Here is a 19,276-nt window from a genome sequence, read left to right on the forward strand (position 1 = left end):
GTTCCCTTGCTTTTTCTCCAGTGGTAGACTGCTATTTCTTGTTTGTTACTCAGTTACTCAATGTAAGGCTCTTGGCGGGAACAGAATGGTTTTTTGGTTTTCTCGTTCCAATCACAATATTAAGCAGGCCATATGCACCAAAGCCTCAGGGGAAGACTTTCTCAATATTCCTGCCCCCGCCCCCATAGTCACTGAACTTCTACCTTGTATCAGTGCCAGGTTCTTGGTATGAATAGGTTTCCTGTCCCATTCCCTGTAGCAGGTCACTTTTGTTTCTACCTCTCCTCTAACAGTAGTGATGTTTCCCTGAGACTATGCCTTTCTCCTAGATGCAGATGGGGTTTGCTTAATATGAGAAAGGGGTCCGTGATTCTGGCGTGTTATTTTTGTGCCTGTTTTTTCACAGCAGTCAGTCATCACTTGTACGCCTGTACCAGCGAGAAAGGTTCTTTTAGGTCTCCTGCCCGTATGCTTTCTCATGAACACTGAGTAGAAGCCTCTAGAGAAGAGCTGGTGAATGGTTGTGGTCTCTTCTTGTCTCCCAGGCTTCTAGAGTTTCTGAACTGTCATACTAGCTCACACCCAGTCTTTAAGAATTGGTTAAAAATCTAGTTGTTTTCTTCTTACCCACTTTTGTGGTAGCCATCTCTTCCTTCTATGCTTGGTCAGTTACGAAACAGTTCATCGGTCCTGTCTCTCCTCAGAAACACTTGTTACCCTTTGAAATTCAATTCACTTGGTTGCTTTGCAACCTCAGTTCTCTGATGGACTAAAAAATACATATTATTTTTTAGATTATCCATTTTTTTCCTAATGTTTGTAATGGGAGGTGGTGATGTTCTATTGTGGCTTTTAAAATGGTAAATAGACCTCTAGAGTTCATTGTCTAACTAGATCATGTTATTCCTTGTCTTTAAAAGTCCTGTACCTATCCTTTTACCTTTAGGGTGAGGCCTAAATCCCTTAGGCGGGCCTGCCAAGCCCTTTGTGATCTGACTCCTACCCATCTCGTCAGTCTGAGCTTGCACTGCAGATGTAGGGGCCTTTATATTTCATATCTGACTACATCCTAACCGTTGAAAAAAATGCTCTCTTTATGTGTTTTATTTATCAATGCCTGAGAGTCATCTTGCAACCTGTAATGGGTATTTCCTTCTTGTAAGATGTGTTAGGATTCTGTTTGTTATCTCCCTTCTGCATATGTAAGCATAAATTGTGGTTTTATGTAAGCAACATAAGTGTTTATGTGAGTGAGGAAGGAACAATCCAACAAAACAAAATATTGTTTACAAATTAGTTCAATTATTGATGCTGTTGATCTTGGCTAGTGATTAAGATTGGCAAAGAAAATAAAATTGTTCCTGAATAGGTCTTGAAATCCTCATCTTTATCTGCCAAACCATATTGCAAATAGGGGCAGGTGTTGCATGTATTACTTAGCATTTCACAGTCAGTGTGTTTAGGTCACTGTGCCAAATATTGACTCCCTTCTAAAGTGGGTTATCTTCTGCATCCAGCAGCCTCTTCCCTTTACCTGAAGGTGCTGTACAAAAATATTATTTATAATTTTCAACATGTACCATGATGTGAAAATCTTGGGAAGCACCAGACTGGAGGATTTCTTACATCTTTCCAAAAAAAATGTTATGACTATTCATAAGTTGGGAGTAAAGTAGTTGCAGGATGTTGGGAATAATTATAATTAACACCTTTGAAGTGGTTAATACGTGCCAGGCACTTTGCTCAGTACTTTTCTTGTATCATCATTTCATGCTCACATTAATTCTCTGAGGTAGTTGCAATCATCTAAGACACTTATTTAAGGTCGTCATATGGTTAAGTGGCGGAGCTGGGACAAGAAGTCAGGTTAGAGTCCAAACTTTTAACGGTTATGATTTACTTAACCCTACATTATTAAATTATTCCTCATTTATTCTCTCAGGTTTTTCCTCTCCTTGAGCTTTGGGTACTTGCTGATAAGAAATTGTTTCTTATTGCTGTATTAAGTGATTCTCCTGACAGCAGGTGAATTCATAGAAAGTGACCTGTAGAAAAAAAAAATTCAAATATTATGGGAAACATCAATGCCTCTCTAATTAACTGGGATTTTCTGAGCACTGAAGAAGGACCTGGCACCCAACAACACAGTTGTTATCACATGGCAGGCAAAGTATGTTGAAATATGTGTGGTACAGAGTGAGAGTGTGGCTGCTCAGTGTTCATGAAGTGCCCAATTTGTGACATGTAGATTTTCTTGATTCATTCATGAAGTGATAATGTCATTGTTTTATCAAACATTTGTGCAAGAAATATCAGAGAGCAAACGGTGTCAGAATCATTTATTAAAGGTAAAGGTTAGTGCTAAGGTAATCTGAAAGCATCCTAAGTCCTTCTGACTTTAAAGTGGATTCTGAATATTGAGTAATATTCTTTCATCACCTTTCACATGCTGTAGGATGCTGAGATACTCTCAAAGCCCCAGAGCTAGAGATAATCTCTTGCTAATGTTTTGACTTTTGTATGAGTATAATGAATGCTTTGTTTGAAATTTAACATTTATATTTATTTCTCAATTCTAGGTTGGTGATGTAGTAGAAGTACAGGCAGATGAAACCTTTCCCTGTGATCTTATTCTTCTATCATCTTGCACCACTGATGGAACCTGTTATGTCACTACAGCCAGTCTTGATGGGGAATCCAATTGCAAGGTAACAGACTAAACCTTACCTAAACATTTTGATCTCAGGATAGTCATACAGTACTGCCTCCCACCACCCTCTAATCTTTTATTTTTTCTTATTTTTATTTTTTCTTAGGTTTTGTACTTGAAAACAATTGTTATATAATTGTTTTTTAACTTCTAAGCAAACATTCATCTTTGGATAAAAGGGTGGTTGGTAATTAGGTGTGGAGAAACTAAGCCCCAAGTAAAAGCTACCACAATTTTTATAGCACTGCTTGAATTTAATATTGACACAGCCTATTTAATATTTAGACTCTTTAAAATGGGAGTAATCATAGGCTTAAACTGTGTATACAAATAGCTTCATGTATGCTAACCTTACAATTTGATCTATTTTTTTCCTAAAATGTTGTATATTTTCATTAAAAATGTATATTCTTGGGATATAAGAAACCCAACCTGGAGTAATTTGATTGCTATTTAAAAATAACTTAGGGCTGGGTGCGGTGGCTCACGCTTGTAATCCTAGCACTTTGGGAGGCTGAGGCAGTCGGATTATTTGAGTTCAGGAGTTCGAAACCAACCTGGCCAACATGGTGAAACCCCGTCTCTACTAAAAATACAAAAAAATTAGCCAGACGTGGTGGTGGGCACCTGTAATCCCAGCTACTCAGGAGGCTGAGGCAGGAGAATTGCTTGAGCCCGGGAGGCAGAGGTTGCAGTGAGCCAAGATCACGCCACTGCACTCCAGCCTAGGTGACAGAACGAGACTCCATCTCAAAAAAAATAAAAATAAAAATAAAAATCGGGTGTAGTTTGGAAAATGTTTGCTTTATAGAAAATTATAAAGCAACATTTTATGTACGTATAACAAATTATAACTCACTTATAATTATAAGTGACTTAAATTGGGTCAAATGGGGGTAACTTATTTCCCTCATATACTTTCTGGCACAGTCGGTTTTCTTGGCCATGGTCCAGAGCTCCACAGGGCATGAAGATGTATCCTCTCTAGGCTGCCTTTAAGGAGGGTTACTCCAGTGGTTCACCTCTGGGTATATATATCCTTAGAGGGCTCCTCTGTTTGTTTATTCCACCTGGAGTTGAAGACTAGGACTCAGTATGTAAAAAAGAACCTTTACCTATTGGATGACTAATTCTGTATTTCAAAAGCATGGTAATGACCTGCTTTTAACCGGTTCAAAAACAAAGTTACAATTTAGGGATATAAATCAAGAAATGTACATAAAGATTTCCTGATAGTGAAAAAGTTGTTTAGAGTAAGAAAACTTTCAGGTAGTTTCTTTTTTCAGTTAAGTTGTTCTGATCAAATCAGCTAAAAAGTACAGAGGTTTTCAAAATCAGGAGTTAGTTTTAAATGTAGTTCAGACATTGCCGTAATATTCCCCCAAGACGATGACAACAACTTTCTCTTCTGCCTAAGTAGTGAGCTCTTTGCGTCTGCTTTAGCCCTTGTTTGGTGATTTATAAATGGGTTTATTGGCACCTGCCTTGAGTTCTGGATGAATCAAGTGCATAATATATACTAGTAGAATATTCTAATTATCTGACTATTGCAAGACACATCATCTCCCTGCCCCTCGTACAAAATGTATCCATATTGAACATTTTCAAGATCATTAATTAAGCTATTTGTGTAATGGAACTATTAATGATTTTTTTCTTGCTGTTGGCAAAATTTTAGCATTTTTGTGACCAAAAAGGTTATGTTCAATTCATATATGTATATCTCCATTGCCCATACACTATAGTGAGCAAAATAATAAGTCTCAGTTCTTTAAATAGGAAAAAAAATGTATTAACTTTTTCACGTGGTTTCAGTTAATTATATGCATGTTGTGAATAGAATCCTCTCAGCTGTCGGTGTCAAGAAGAGCTTTTAGGTATTTAATTGTCTTTGAAACCCCCCTTGCAGCAGGTTATCTTTCTAATTATTTGTCATATATTTTCATAATAATACCATAAAACTTATTTAGTGGGAAATGTTAATATTTGTTTATTCTGCCAAAGCCTCTTACTAAAACGTACTAAATTTGTTCCTGAAGTCAGCTGGGTGTATGATTATGAAAAGAAACAGTTTTTTTGGTTTTCACTTTTTCTTCTGCTTTCAACTAGACACATTATGCAGTACGTGATACCATTGCACTGTGTACAGCAGAATCCATTGATACCCTCCGAGCAGCAATTGAATGTGAACAGCCTCAACCTGACCTCTACAAGTAAGAATCACCTGGTTTCATTTTACGTCTGTTTCTTGGCTCTGCTTCTCTTTGCTAATAGTATTGCAAAAGAAACACCCACCACTTAGCAGCCTATTCTCATTTGTGTTTTTATGGGCTATTCCTTCCTTCTGGCAGAAAAATGAATCAAATCAGCCTTGTTCACTATCAGCCCAGGATAAATCATTGTGGGCCCAGGTATCTTATGATTTTTCTTTTATTTTTATTACTGTGAACATGGCCATATGTCAAAATTTTAGATTATGTTACCCTGTAAAGCTGATCTATCAGACTGATGCAGTAACCAGAGTAATTAAATAAAAAACAAATCCTTTTACATGCCATCTAACATTAAAGAGAGGAGGAGGATATCCTCTTCATGCAATTAGTAGGCTCTATCCTTTCTTACAATGATCATGATACACTAAGGATTGCAAATAGCCTATTTCTTGTCCACAGTAAACAGTTAAGGGATGAGTAAAATGTTGTAATTTCCTCTATTTTACTATACTTAGGCTCTCTCGAGTAGATTTGCTGATTATTAGTCATTGTGAGTTGTCAAAAATGTGGTATTTGATTTCAAGACTGGTTACTTTGGTTGATTAGAGCATAGGACTAATGAGGGTAGCGTAACAGGTTTTATCCCCATGTCAGCTAATTAATTTTATCCTATTCTACCGTTGCAGATGGCATCCATTACCCATCTTGTTCATGCACGCTGTTAGTCATAATGAGCGACCAAGTGGTTGGATGTAGTTTTACACTAACACCTACTAGTGGAAAAACAAAGTATTCATTCTACTTCAAGAACTATGACCTCCCTCCTCATCATTTTTTCTTTCCTTGTTCCCTTCCTCTTCCGTATCCACCTTGATGATAGGAACTAGGGCCAGAAAGTGTAACAACTATTCTCTGCCTTCAAGGGACTCACTGTGAGCAAAAGAGATAAAGTAATAAAGCTAAACTTATACAAGGTGATAATAGAGGTGAGTGTAAGGTGTATGGAATCACAGAAAATGGAGTAACTTATTCTGCCTGAGCTAGAGAACAATATCTGTACCTTGCATATTTATAGGGCAGCCCCCATATTTTTCAGTTGCTTTAAGTATGAAGGAGAATGATAGGACAGGGAAGGTTATTCCTAATTTCCTTAGACGACTGAATGCCTTGCTCTGTGCCTTCAGAATACCTTGTACTTCTGTCATTCTAGTGGTAAGCACTTGCATCGTAATTGCCTATTTACTTGTCTTTTATAGGGCAAGGAGCATTTCTTTTTTGATTATTAGTGTATCTTCAGCACTTAGTATAGCACTGGCACAATTAATATATGATGAATGAATGAGCAAACCTTCATATTTTGTGTATATGAGTAATTTCTATTTTCTGAGGAAAATGCCGTTTACAATGCAGCTTATAAAACACTGATGTTAACAAGGGATTAGGTATTTTTACCTTATTTTGCAAAAATACAGGTTACCATACACCTATTATATTAAGTGATTGGGTCAAGCTCAGTATTGAGATCAACTACAAGTCACAGGCTGGACATTTCCAAGATGGCACTCAAGTGTTCACTGTCTAAGACTAGTACTATGGTTTAAAGAGTGGTTTCAGGACCAGCAGCAGCAGCAACATTACTGGGGAACCTGAATCAGAAGCTCAGGGATGGGACCTAGAAATCTGTGGTTTAATAACCGCTCCACTGATTCTGATGCACACTCGAGTGGAAGAACTACTGAACTAGTGGTTTTGAAAATTGTATTTTAGGACCAGAAACCTTTCTTCACACGATCCAAGATGGAAGTTACGTTATTTATATACCTTATAAAAGAGAGAGGTGTTGTGTGCTTGCATGATGTTAAACAGAACTTGAAAATCAATTGACAACGTTTGTTTCTGCTCCTATAATCCCATCATGTTATTTAAAAATTATATGAAAATGTTACACACCTTATCAATTCAACATAACTTTTTTTCCCCCAGAAATATAATAGGCTTTTGTAGTTCATTCACAGTTTTATCTATCTCTGTTTTATCTATCTCTGTTTATCCATTCTCATATTTCTGGTACATGGATTTCACCTGGATGTGGAAAACACATTTGCAATTTTGTTCTTTTTACAGATTTGTTGGGCGAATCAATATCTATAGTAGTAGTCTTGAGGCTGTTGCCAGGTAAGTTTGTTGTTTCTTTAATTTGTCCTTTGGTTGCGTGGGGAGGGGGGGTCTAATTTTCTTTTAAATCAACTAAAATAGCCAAATACCTTTCTATTATAGAAAGGAATATAGGCCGTGTGCGGTGGCTCATGCCTGTAATCCCAGCACTTTGGGAGGTTGAGGTGGGTGGATCACCTGAGGTCAGGAGTTTGAGGCCAGCCTGGCCAATGTGGTGAAACCCTGTCTCTATTAAAAATACAAAATTTAGCTGGGCATGGTGGCACACACCTGTAATCCCAGCTACTCAGGAGGCTGAGGCAGGAGAATCTCTTGAACCCGGGAGGCGGAGGTCGCAGTGAGCCAAGATTGAGCCATTGCGCTCTACCCTGGGCAACAAGAGCAAGACTCCATCTCAAAAAAAAAAAAAAAAGGAATATGAAGGTGAATAAGCAACTAACCTTGTGATTGGTAAGGTTATGGTAATAGGGTCTCTGTGTTGTGGGGAGGGGGCTGTTAGAAGTAATGCTTAGGGTTTCAAAAATAGCAGAGCTCCAGACACTTTGGATGATATTCCCAAACCTGTTCTAGCCATGGTATTTATTATCCTCGGTTGTGGAGTGGCTGACAACATTGAAATTACACCTGGAGAACAGTGGGAGAGTAATTGAGAAAGTAAGCAGTGGGTAAAATGCTGGAAGAACTACCTGGACTTACGTAAAATGAAAGTCTTCATTAAAATGATAATTAAAACTTCAGTAAAATGATAAATTGTATCAGCCTTCATACAGTTTATCAAGCAGTTCATACAAAAAGGGATGCTTTCTTTCCTCTTCTATCATCGTATTAATTACCGCAACTTTTCCACTTGGCCTTTACAGCCACACTCAAAAAGAAGTTAAAGAAATACAGGGTCCCCAGTGATCCCCCAAAAGGAGGGTTTATTCTCTCCAGATATGTCAGTGTATTTTTCCCACCTTGACGTTTGCATTCCCAGTCTTTTATCCGTGACTCTCTGCTTTTGTGTCTTGCGATCTGCTGCTCTGTCCTGTTCTCGTCTTGCTGTCTATGATTCATAATCCTTTTATCCCCCCATGTATTTTTTTTTGCCTCTGTGTGTTGCTGGCTACTCCCGTACTGTGCTTCCATCTGTGCTGTACCCTCAAGTAACTTCAGAATGAAGGACCTTTCAGCTTGTCCTGGGGAGTAAACATATGGTATAAGTAGACAGATACATTCTGAACCCCTTGGAAATAGGTGTGTGTCAGGGCAAAATCTGTCCCCAGCGTTGTTGATGCTATTGGCTTGTTTGGATAAGCTGTGTTCATTTTTTATTTAGGTCTTTGGGACCTGAAAATCTCTTGCTGAAAGGAGCTACACTAAAAAATACCGAGAAGATATATGGTGAACAATTTTTAAGATATACTTATCAAAAAATATGCTTTGTAAAGGCTGTGAATAAATAGTGCATATTAAAAAGTAAACATGGCAGGTTTCCCATTTAATCTATACCTATATTTAGATGTTGGGAATTTATAAGGTGGTAAACTAAGATGAAATATGACAAATACTATATGTAATTAAAATTATACTATAAATGATATACAACTGGTGAGTGGAAGAGGGCCTAGATTTCCCACTTTTATAGACTTAAAAATTCATAGAGCCAGCTGGGTGAGTTGGTTGACAAGTTCTTAGTTTTCATTATATTCTGTAATTTCTTAGGAGTTGCTGTTTACACTGGAATGGAAACCAAAATGGCTTTGAACTACCAAGGGAAATCTCAGAAACGTTCTGCTGTTGAAAAGTTAGTATGCACCACAATTTATTTAGTCATTATTGATTAAAATAGTTACTTTTCTCGGTAATTCCAAGTAACAAGCATAACAAAAAACAACATCAATTATAATAGCAACTACTATTTTAAGCACTTGTTTATGTACCAGAAACTGTGCTCAATGATTTGTATGTCTGATTTGGTTTAGTCCTCTGAAGAACACTGTGAAATAATTCATGTTAACCTCTCCACTTTACAGATGAGGAAATGGTCTTGGAGATGGTATGTGACTTACCGAAGCTCACATAGCTATTAAAGGGCAGAATTTACCTGAACTATAAATTCATTCCCTTTTGCTAGTGGAGTTAATAGTTTGGAGTCCTTTAGTTGCTGTATGCAAGTTGGTTCTATAATATAGGTAATAGTCTCCTGGCACCTATTGAAGCATTACCTGGTAGATCCTCAAGCCAGGTGCCACAGCCATAGACTTCACCCTGTATTTGGCATGGATAACCAGTATATCACTGGCACCCTTTCCGTAGCTCCACTTTCAAACTGAAAGAACCTACACCGAGCTTGAGGATTTCACATTGCTACCGTGCCCTCTACCCCAAACATTTAGGATTCAGGGAAATGGAGACAAGATACTCCTTCTATAAGGGTTGAGTAAGTAATGGTGTGTGTATGTGTGCATGTGTGTACGTCTCCTGTCACTTTACAGGAACCTTACTAAGGTGTGTTCAGCCAGTCAGCCATTGCACTTGGGAGAGCATTGGTGGTCAATAAACAGTTCATGGCCAGCTTTTCATTTTGCCACGTGAAAGTAATGCTGCAGCTATGATAACTGAGGTTCATACACAAAGGCTTGTGCTGTAGTTATGCGTCGTACACAGAAAAAGCTTTAGATGACTCAGTAGTTTAATTCATATCTGGCTGATATCTTAAGTATCAATAATTAGGTGATTTTAAAATCCATGCTATCTTATTTTTCAGATCTATTAATGCTTTCCTGATTGTATATTTATTTATCTTACTGACCAAAGCTGCAGTATGCACTACTCTAAAGTACGTTTGGCAGAGTACCCCATACAATGATGAACCTTGGTATAACCAAAAGACTCAGAAAGAGCGAGAGACTTTGAAGGTAATTTGTTTTCTGCTGAAAATTGAAACTCTAGAACTTTGTGACTGAGCCAACCTTCACTGAAATGCTGCTCAGGGAAATTGCACCTTTTGTAAGCTTCTGAATTTTCTCTTGATTACATGGTGGCTCTAAGCCAATAAATATTTAAGAAGATTTAGAGTTTTTTTTTCTTTTACTTTAGGCGTCTGTACTTGTTTTTAGCTCCTTATATAAGAATTTAAGATGAAACAATTTGGCAAGATGCTTTGGCATTTTAATATAATAGGAGTATGTGAGATGTCACGATAAAAGCATAATGAATGCTTACATACGAACTTTGATCTTACATTCGTATCTTAGGGTGGAGTGAGCAAAGAGAACTTAAAGAGGTGAAAAAGTACTGACTGAAGTCGTATGTACTGAAGAATAATGATAAAATTGAGGGTGTTCTTAAATATTATTCTCACATACTGTGATAATTTTGATTACAGTGATGTAGTGTTATTGGGAAGTTCCATCTTGATAGCAAGAGCAGTGGTTTCGGCATTGAAATAAAGATGAAATTAATTCTTCCTTTATATTATATTGGTCTGATGGAATTGTATTTCTAATTAGCATGAACTATCTCTTTTATTTTAGGTTTTAAAAATGTTCACCGACTTCCTATCATTTATGGTTCTATTCAACTTTATCATTCCTGTCTCCATGTACGTCACAGTAGAAATGCAGAAATTCTTAGGCTCCTTCTTCATCTCATGGGATAAGGACTTTTATGATGAAGAAATTAATGAAGGAGCCCTGGTTAACACATCAGACCTTAATGAAGAACTTGGTCAGGTTAGAGCGTTTTGTTTTTTTTTGCTTAAAATAATTTGTCAACATACTGAAAATACCTTTTTAAGTATTCTGGATTACCAATATATGTGATCATGTCACATTTGGAAAAATGATTCGGAGAAAATTCTTTAATGCAGGCATGTAATGAAGGTAAGCAGTGTTTTCATAGTTATAGCATCAGTTCTTTTGCTGGCATTTTTGAGAAGGATGCAATTTATGTATTAAATTTGAATGTTACTGAAATTCTTGGAACTGGGTGATGTTACCTTATTAGCTATTGCTTTGGAAAAGGAAACAGTCTTCATCACCATCTATAACCATTTGTGGATAGAATATGGGGTAGCAAATATGGCTCTTTTATAAATGTATTTTGTTCCATAAGCAAAATTGACCAGAGTTGTCCTATTGACATTTTCTTCGTACATTTCTGATCAGGTAGAAGATAGACCTAACAAGCAGAGTTATTTATTCCAGTACAAGAATTTCAATGAAAGGAAAATGTGAGGGCATGCACTCCTCAAAATGCGTTCTTCTTTATATACCAGTGTAACCCAGACTGTGACCCCATTCTAACACGGGCATTTATTTTCCAGTGCAACACAGTCTGGCTGTAATTCTTCAAGTGATGATTTCTCAGATACTTTTCTTATTAGTATTGAGGAAGTTTTCCCCTTTTTTGATTTTACTCTGTCATGTAATGGTCTTTGCGAGCCGAATGAATTTTTTGGCTTGCATTTTATTCTCATGACATTTAGGATGTCAAGACTGTGGAAATGTCATTTTTGTGACTGGGAGTTCCAAATTGAGTTAATGAAACTGTGTGGCTGGAACAGAGCCTCAACAGTTGTTTAAATGGGGCTGATTTGCATCTCACCTCAAAACTCTTACTTCCTGACTTTAACCCTCTCCACAGTCCCAGCTTTGTGTTTCTGCTCTTGAGACAGCCTTTGCCTAAATCAAAGTACCCACATGACAACTGCAGTTGAAAGGTAGAAAGGACTCTCCAGATACTATTTTGTTTACACTTGACTTCAGGACACCAGTATCTGAAACCATGGAGTCCTACATCCCATGTAGATATGAAGGCACTAAGAATAGGACAAAAATTGAATGGACAAATGGCTTTTCCTTTGGATATTGTTTCCACAAGATTATTTTGTTGGTGATATGGACTGCCATACCTGACCATTGTCTTTTAAGCCAGAAGTTTTCATCCAGGGTTAGAGCTATCTGAGTAGAACTGCTCTAATGTCAATAAAAGGCATCAAATTGCAGAATGCATGAGAAAAAATTTTGAGTATGCAAGCCACCTTTAGTGAACCCTTCCCTGACAGTTAATTTAGTGGTTCATTCTGGATGCTGAGCAAATCTACCTGTTCTGGATTTAGTGCCTGGCTGTATATGTTAATCTACCCAAGGTTAAGCGTGACTAGCTTGGGGCTAGCCTCAACTACTATTACAAATAGAGTAGCCATCATTCCAAATATGATACTTAATGTTCACTAAAAACAGATAAGATGCCTGGGTCAGGTTCCATTTGATGAGACTCTTAACCTCTTTCAGATCTTCATTTCAGCAGATTCCATATTACCTATGGGAATGCAGTCTTCTTATCATCTAGACTATGTTAATACTGCAGAAAGTAAAGTAGATCTTTGGGTAATGATCTAGTAAATTTGATGAGTGAAAAGAAGTTACAGTCTTCCTTTTAGTCACTACTCCTTTCTCCCACAAAACCTTGCATTTCTAGCTGTGGTTGTCATTTAGTCAAATCACTAAGTTAATACAGAATATAAGGAACTTGCCATTGTTATCAGTTTGCATGTATAGAAATGACCTAAATGAAAGTGCAAAGAAGTCTTGAAATAGTTTCTTAGGCCATTTAGTATTCAATAAACCAGTACACACAAAATTAAGTGTAACCTGTTTTCTCTTTGTTGAGTCAAATTTAAGATCTATGTAACTTTTTATGTTATTAAAGGCAGTGCCATTTAATTCCTATTCATACCATTGCAGGCATTTGCTTAACCTCGTTTAGTGTGACCCACACTGGGATTAAAAATAAAAAGATATGTTTAGAACAGTGCTTGACATGAGAAACAAAAGGAAGTGGACTGCTCAGCTCAGTTGGAAAATAATGCAGTCTTTGATGATTAGACATCAATCTTTTAGACAACCAAATGATTATAATCCATATTGAAAAACCTGTGGGGCTACTCTTTATGTCGTCTTCCCATCTTGCAGCTCTGCCTAATGGTGGCGCTTTATAGTATAAGTATATATTCTGATTCCAATAATTCAAGCCAGTAGCTGTTATTCACCTTTTACTGTCTGGGATGTGTGTCTGTGCTAGCTACTGTTACGAAGTTAAAAATAAACCCTCAAAATTTTAAAAATATAACTGGGGAGGCACACACATCAGACCTGACTATAGCAATGTGATCATAATCAATCAGAAAAAATGTGGGGCAGTGCAGAGTCTGGTGCTCTTTGATTTTGGTCAAGTGAACATCAGTGACAGTCACCATGCATATAGCACCTTTTAGGTTATAGATCATTATTATTGAGCTTTATTTTTTAATCTTTTCATTCTTGTGCAGCAGGTATCGTTAAGGTTAATATTTGAAGTTCATAGAGATAAAGAGATTTTCCTAAGGTCACAGAGTTAGTAGGTGGTGGAGCCAAGATGGAGTCCAAGTGTTCCATTAAGTTGAACCGTGTGGTAATTTTTGATCTACAAAATAGATGATTTCACATGTTCAACATATACTTCAGAGCCTTTTCTACCTACAGCAGTTGTCTCACTAAGAGATAGGGAAAAAAAAGTCTTTTTTCTTTTTTTAGAAATTATAGTTTATTCAATGAAATACTAATTAATCCATAAAGGTTATTCTGTAAATCTATATTCTTGACATGGAGATACATATATATGTATATGTATGTGAGAAAAATAGATTACATAGCAAACATAATGAGATTACATTTTTGTTCAAGTGGTAAATACACATTTACCACTCAAAATATTAACATGATTGTTTCTGTATGATGGGATTAATATGTGTTTCAGGGAAAACTCCCAAAATGTGTTTTTACTGTGCTCTCACACCAAGCAACACAGAGACTTCTGTGTCCAAATGTGGGAGGGAGCAGTTTTTCTCACCAACAAACAGTGGATGCCAACTGGGTGTCCTCTAGTTCAATTCTGTCTACCTGGAGATAACATCAGATCCCACAGGGTGAGGGCCCAGTCCCCAAGACTGCCCCATGCCTCCTAGACACCAGTCACAAGTCTGGGCCTCCAGAACTTTTGATCAACCAGCTTCAAGTTGGGCTACCCACAACCCCCTCTTTGGGTTTGATTAACTTGCTAGAGCAGCAGACAGAAGTCAGGAAAACACTTAACTTATGTTCACCAGTTTCATATAAAGGATATTGTAAAGGACACAGATGAAGAGACATGTGGGATGAGATATAAGGGAAGGGGTGTTGAGCTTCCATACTTTCCCTGGGTGCACCACCCTCCAGGAACCCCCACATGTTAGTTATCCGTAAGACCCTGTTTTTCTTTCGTTATTCTCACATAGCCACTCAACACTTTTGATACAAGATATGTGAAGTTTTTTCCCTGATACAGCAAGCAAGCAGTTCTCCAGCAAACACCAGCTGCGTATCTTCCAATTCACTTTTGATACTGCCTACCTAGAGATAGTATATTGTGTCAGACCTGATAGGTTGAGGGCTCAGTCCCGTAAGACTGCCCCCCACTTCAGATGCCAATTGCTAGTTCAGGTTGTAACTTATGTTTCTGATTGACCAGCTATAGAATGGGGTCCAGTAGTTTACTAGACCCCCTCCTTGGATTTGATTAGTTTACTAAAGCAGGTCATAAAACTCAGGGAAACAGTTATGTTTACTGGTTCATTATAAAAGGATATGACAAAGGATACAGATGAAGAGATGGGTGAAGTATGGGGGAAGGGGCGTGGAGCTTCCATGACCTTTCCAGGCATCCTTCAAGAAATTTCATGTGTTCAGCTATCTGGAAGCTCTCTGAACCCAGTTTTTTGGGGAGTTTATGGAAGCTTCATTATGTGGGGATGATTGATTAAATCATTGGCCATTGGTGTTAAGCTTAACCTTCAGCCCCTCTTTCCTCCTTACCCAGGTCAGATGTGAGGCCGAAAATCCCAACCCTGTAATCATGCCTTGGTCTTTCCAGTGACCTGCTCTCATCCTGAAGCTATCTAGGGGCCCCGAACCATTTGTCATCTCATTAGCATACAAAACCACTCATCACTCTGGAGATACTAAGGCTTTAGGAGCTTTATGTCAGGGAACAGGAAGGAAGATCAAATATATATTTATCAAATATATTTTACAATGTCACGCAAATGATGGCTTTGAGCTTACTGATATAGAGGAGTCTTTTTGGCAAGCTTGAAGAAGAGAGCCTGCTTGAGAGTCAGAGGAAAGCAGCAGCCTCCCCCTTCATTCCTTTCTCTCCGTAAAATATGAGAAGAGTTAAATTAATTACAGTCGATCTGCTCCTCTTCTTTTTCTGAGTATAGATCATATATTAGGGTGGTGGTTCTGTAAATATGATCCTGGGACCAGCAGCATGAACACTACTGAGAACTTAGAAGTGTAAATTATCTGGTCCCACCTCTGACCGACTGATTCAGAAACTCTGGTGATAGAGCAGTGATCTGAGTTTTAACAAGACCTCCAAGTACATGTGATGCATTCTACAGTTTGATAATTACTGCATTTGGGTATAATTTGTAGGCATATATCTGTGAGGTTCAACATATCCAGATTCATACTGCCCAAACTGTTTCATATAGGTGAATAAATTGTACTTTATATTTTAAAGCTACCATCTTCGACACTAACAAAAGAGATCCTAATGCTCATCCAAGTGCAGGAGGTAAAATAACTCAGGACACCCTTCAGGAGAAAATGAAGGTTAATAATTTTGATCAGAAGAAAGCCCCAAAGAATTTCATTTAAACTGGAAGAATCTAAATGATACACAAGTAATACCACTTGGATTAATTTAAAGAGAGAGTTCAAACTTGGCCGGCTTAACAGGAAAAAAAAAAGATTGGAATGCTCTATTTGTGCCAGTGCTTCTACTGTGAAAAGCTTTGAAAAATAATTAGAAAGCAACTACTGCTGTAGTTCATCTCTTTCTCCCTTACATAATAAAAACCTTAATCTTGTGCTTCTGCTTGTTCCTGTCAGCCCATAATTTTAACTATTTAAGCATAAATTGCCAAAACGAGGATAAAATTGTGGGTTTCCAAAAACCCGATGTTAAAAATAGAGAAAAAACTGAGATAAAATAGAAATGCTCTAAATGATTTATCTTAGTGACAAATTTATTTCTTGGCTTATGTTTTCCATTATTTATGAAAATATACTTGTGTTATACTTCAACCTATCTGCTTTCTTTCTTAATTTGGAAACTTGAGTATTTTCAAAATATGTGTAGTATAAAGAAAGAAATTTCAGTTATGGTTTTGATCACTATTGACGTATACTGTATCTTCTAATTAGGTAACTGTTAATGTTATTATTAATTCTTGTGTATATTATATAATGTGGTGCATTTTATTTTAATTCAGTATTTTTCTAGAAAATTTTACTTGTAAAAGGGGAAAAAACCTTCATCAGTTTCCGTTTTATTTTGTTACATCCCATTTAATTTATTAGTAAATATTTTTAATGGGTAATGTACATACTATCCCACAAAGTATAAGAATGTGAGTGTGTGTGTGTGTGTGTGTGTGTGTGTGTGTGAAAGAGAGAGAAATAAGTGGTTATTATAGTCTTACTTCCCACTTGAAAAACTGACTTATGTAACTTCTTTACATCAAACAGGTTAACTGGCTGGGCATGGTGGCTCACGCCTATAATCCCAACACTTTGGGAGGCCAAGGCTTGATCCCAGGAGTACGAGACCAGCCTGGGCAACATAGTGAGATGCTGTCTCTACAAAAATTACAACATAATTAGCCTGGTGTAGTGGTGAGTGCCTGTGGTCCCAGCTACTTGGGAGGCTGGGGTGGGAGGATTGCTTGAGCCCAGAAGTTTGAGGTTACAGTGAGCTATAATGGCTACTGCATTCTGGCTTGGGTGACAGAGTGAGACCCTGTCTTTAAAAAAAAAAAAAGAGGTTAACTTACATGAGAAGGGTTCTTAGTTTGATAAAATAGTCACTTTTTTTTTTTTCCCGAGACAGAGTCTCACTCTGTCGCCCAGGTTGGAGTGTAGTGGTGTGATCTCAGCTCACTGCAACCTTTGTCTCCTGGATTCAAGCCTCCTCAGCCTCCCAAGTAGCAGGGATTACAGGTGTGTGCCACCACACCCAGCTAATTTTTGTAGTTTTAGTAGAGATGGAATTTCACCATGTTGGCCAGGTTGGTCTTGAACTCCTGAGCTCGAGCAATCCTCCTGCCTCAGCCTCCCAAAGTGCTGGGATTACAGCCGTGAGCCACCGTGCCTGGCCAATAGTCACATTTTTTTTCTATTCATCTTTTACATTTGAGTAGATCTACCTTAGACATGTGATACCATTTTAGTGTCTTTAAAAATACTAATTTATTCCTCATTTGTTTGGTAATGTTATCTCTGTAATTCCCTGACATTTGACATAAGTCTTAGAAGAGGTAATTTCCTATGGATATGAAAATAGCTTTGCGTTACAGCAGACTAAAAATTAGTCACACTGAAGAAACTAACAGTGTGTATGTTTGTGTCCTTGTTTTAGGTGGATTATGTATTTACAGATAAGACTGGAACACTCACTGAAAACAGCATGGAATTCATTGAATGCTGCATAGATGGGCATAAATATAAAGGTGTAACTCAAGAGGTTGATGGATTATCTCAAACTGATGGACCTTTAACATGTTTTGACAAAGCAGATAAGGTGCATTTGCATTATTGTTTTATATAAGAAATCAATCTGTGAATGCATGTTAACGTTCCATAGTAGAAAATAATTTTTAGGTGGACATATGACATAGACTTTTGTTTGTTTGTTTGTTTGTTTTTTGAGATGGAGTCTCACTCTGTTGTGCAGGCTGGAGTGCAGTGGCGTGATCTCAGCTCACTGCAACCTCCACTTCCCAGATTCAAGCGATTCTCCTGCCTCAGCCTCCCGAGTAGCTGGGATTACATGCATCCGCCACTGTATCTGGCTAATTTTTTTGTATTTTTAGTAGAGACAGAGGTTCACCATGTTGGTCAGGCTGGTCTCAAACTCCTGACCTCAGGTAATCACCCCCCACCCCTGAAAGTGCTGGGATTACAGGCATGAGCCACTGTGCCCAGTGACTTTGGAATAACTATTGTTGACTTCACCTTTCTTGTTTTACTGATACTTCTGAAATTTGTAAATGAGTAGAATTTACAAGTAAAGAGAATTGTGGGAAATGACATTTGGGTAAAAGCTTGCTTGTCTGAATGATCATAATTTTTTGTGCTTTGTCTTTTAAAGTGTAAGCTCCCCCAAGAATGATGTCTCTTCAAATGATTAAAGTCTCAGGAGTGTCTAGGCATTAAATTAACCAGAGTCTCCCTACACTTGAGCTATTGCTAGATTGTGAGTTAGATACTGAATGAAGTCTTTTAGGCCATGAAGAAGTCACTGCTTTGGCTTAGGTGGCGCTACAATAACCTCAATGAGTTAACACAGCCTATAGGGTATGCTAGCTGAGAACCAGGAACTCTTATTAAGTACTAGGAGAATATATAGGTGATTTGAATGTTAGGAATTTATACATATCTGCTACTAAGTTTGCTAGAAGTTATAACATTCTCTCACATTAATATATTTCCTCCATTCACTGCCTAGTTACCAAGTGATCAAATTAAAAATAACAATCATTATTTTGTTACTGTTCCACAGAATCGAGAAGAGCTGTTTCTACGTGCCTTGTGTTTATGTCATACTGTAGAAATCAAAACAAATGATGCTGTTGATGGAGCTACAGAATCAGCTGAATTAACCTATATCTCCTCTTCACCAGATGAAATAGCTTTGGTGAAAGGAGCTAAAAAGTAAAGTATACTTTCTTAAACTTCTCCTAAGAAAGTGAAACCACAGGAGGACAGAAGTTACTTGTTTTTTTCCGTTTTCTTCAGTGACCTTAGCACATACATCTCCTATTATTTAATGAAAAACATGACTGCTTTAGCCAAAAATTTGTGGAAAATTCCCACATGTAACCAGTTAAGACCAAAAAGAAAATAGTTACATGTGGGTATTACTTGCCTTACTATTTATGCATGCCAGCCAGAAGTCTGAATGTTCATACTGTGTTTTGCAAATAACATAACAGTGGCCACTTTTTGTACAACACATGTTATTTCTGAGGTGCTCCCAGCAATTTTGACATCATTTGAGAACCGAAAGTCTAGTTTTACCCATGAGTTTCAAGATAATTAAGTGGCTA

General features: G+C 37.5%; 1 protein-coding gene across 3 annotated transcripts in view; it reads left to right on the plus strand.

The window, feature by feature from the left end:
- ATP11C (ATPase, class VI, type 11C) overlaps nucleotides 1–19,276 on the plus strand; it is a 209,312-nt gene that overhangs the window by 128,295 nt on the left and 61,741 nt on the right. For all 3 annotated transcript variants that reach the window (XM_011961029.1, XM_011961028.1, XM_011961030.1), the window contains exons 6-14: nucleotides 2,580–2,708; nucleotides 4,820–4,923; nucleotides 7,048–7,098; nucleotides 8,417–8,481; nucleotides 8,803–8,884; nucleotides 9,848–9,998; nucleotides 10,617–10,814; nucleotides 17,587–17,748; nucleotides 18,730–18,881. In XM_011961029.1, the coding sequence (XP_011816419.1) occupies nucleotides 2,580–2,708; nucleotides 4,820–4,923; nucleotides 7,048–7,098; nucleotides 8,417–8,481; nucleotides 8,803–8,884; nucleotides 9,848–9,998; nucleotides 10,617–10,814; nucleotides 17,587–17,748; nucleotides 18,730–18,881 (1,094 nt within the window). The remainder of the gene's footprint in view (nucleotides 1–2,579; nucleotides 2,709–4,819; nucleotides 4,924–7,047; nucleotides 7,099–8,416; nucleotides 8,482–8,802; nucleotides 8,885–9,847; nucleotides 9,999–10,616; nucleotides 10,815–17,586; nucleotides 17,749–18,729; nucleotides 18,882–19,276) is intronic.

This window comes from Colobus angolensis, unplaced genomic scaffold (genome assembly GCF_000951035.1).
Source record: "Colobus angolensis palliatus isolate OR3802 unplaced genomic scaffold, Cang.pa_1.0 Scaffold532, whole genome shotgun sequence".
In the NCBI taxonomy this organism is placed as follows: domain Eukaryota; kingdom Metazoa; phylum Chordata; class Mammalia; order Primates; family Cercopithecidae; genus Colobus; species Colobus angolensis.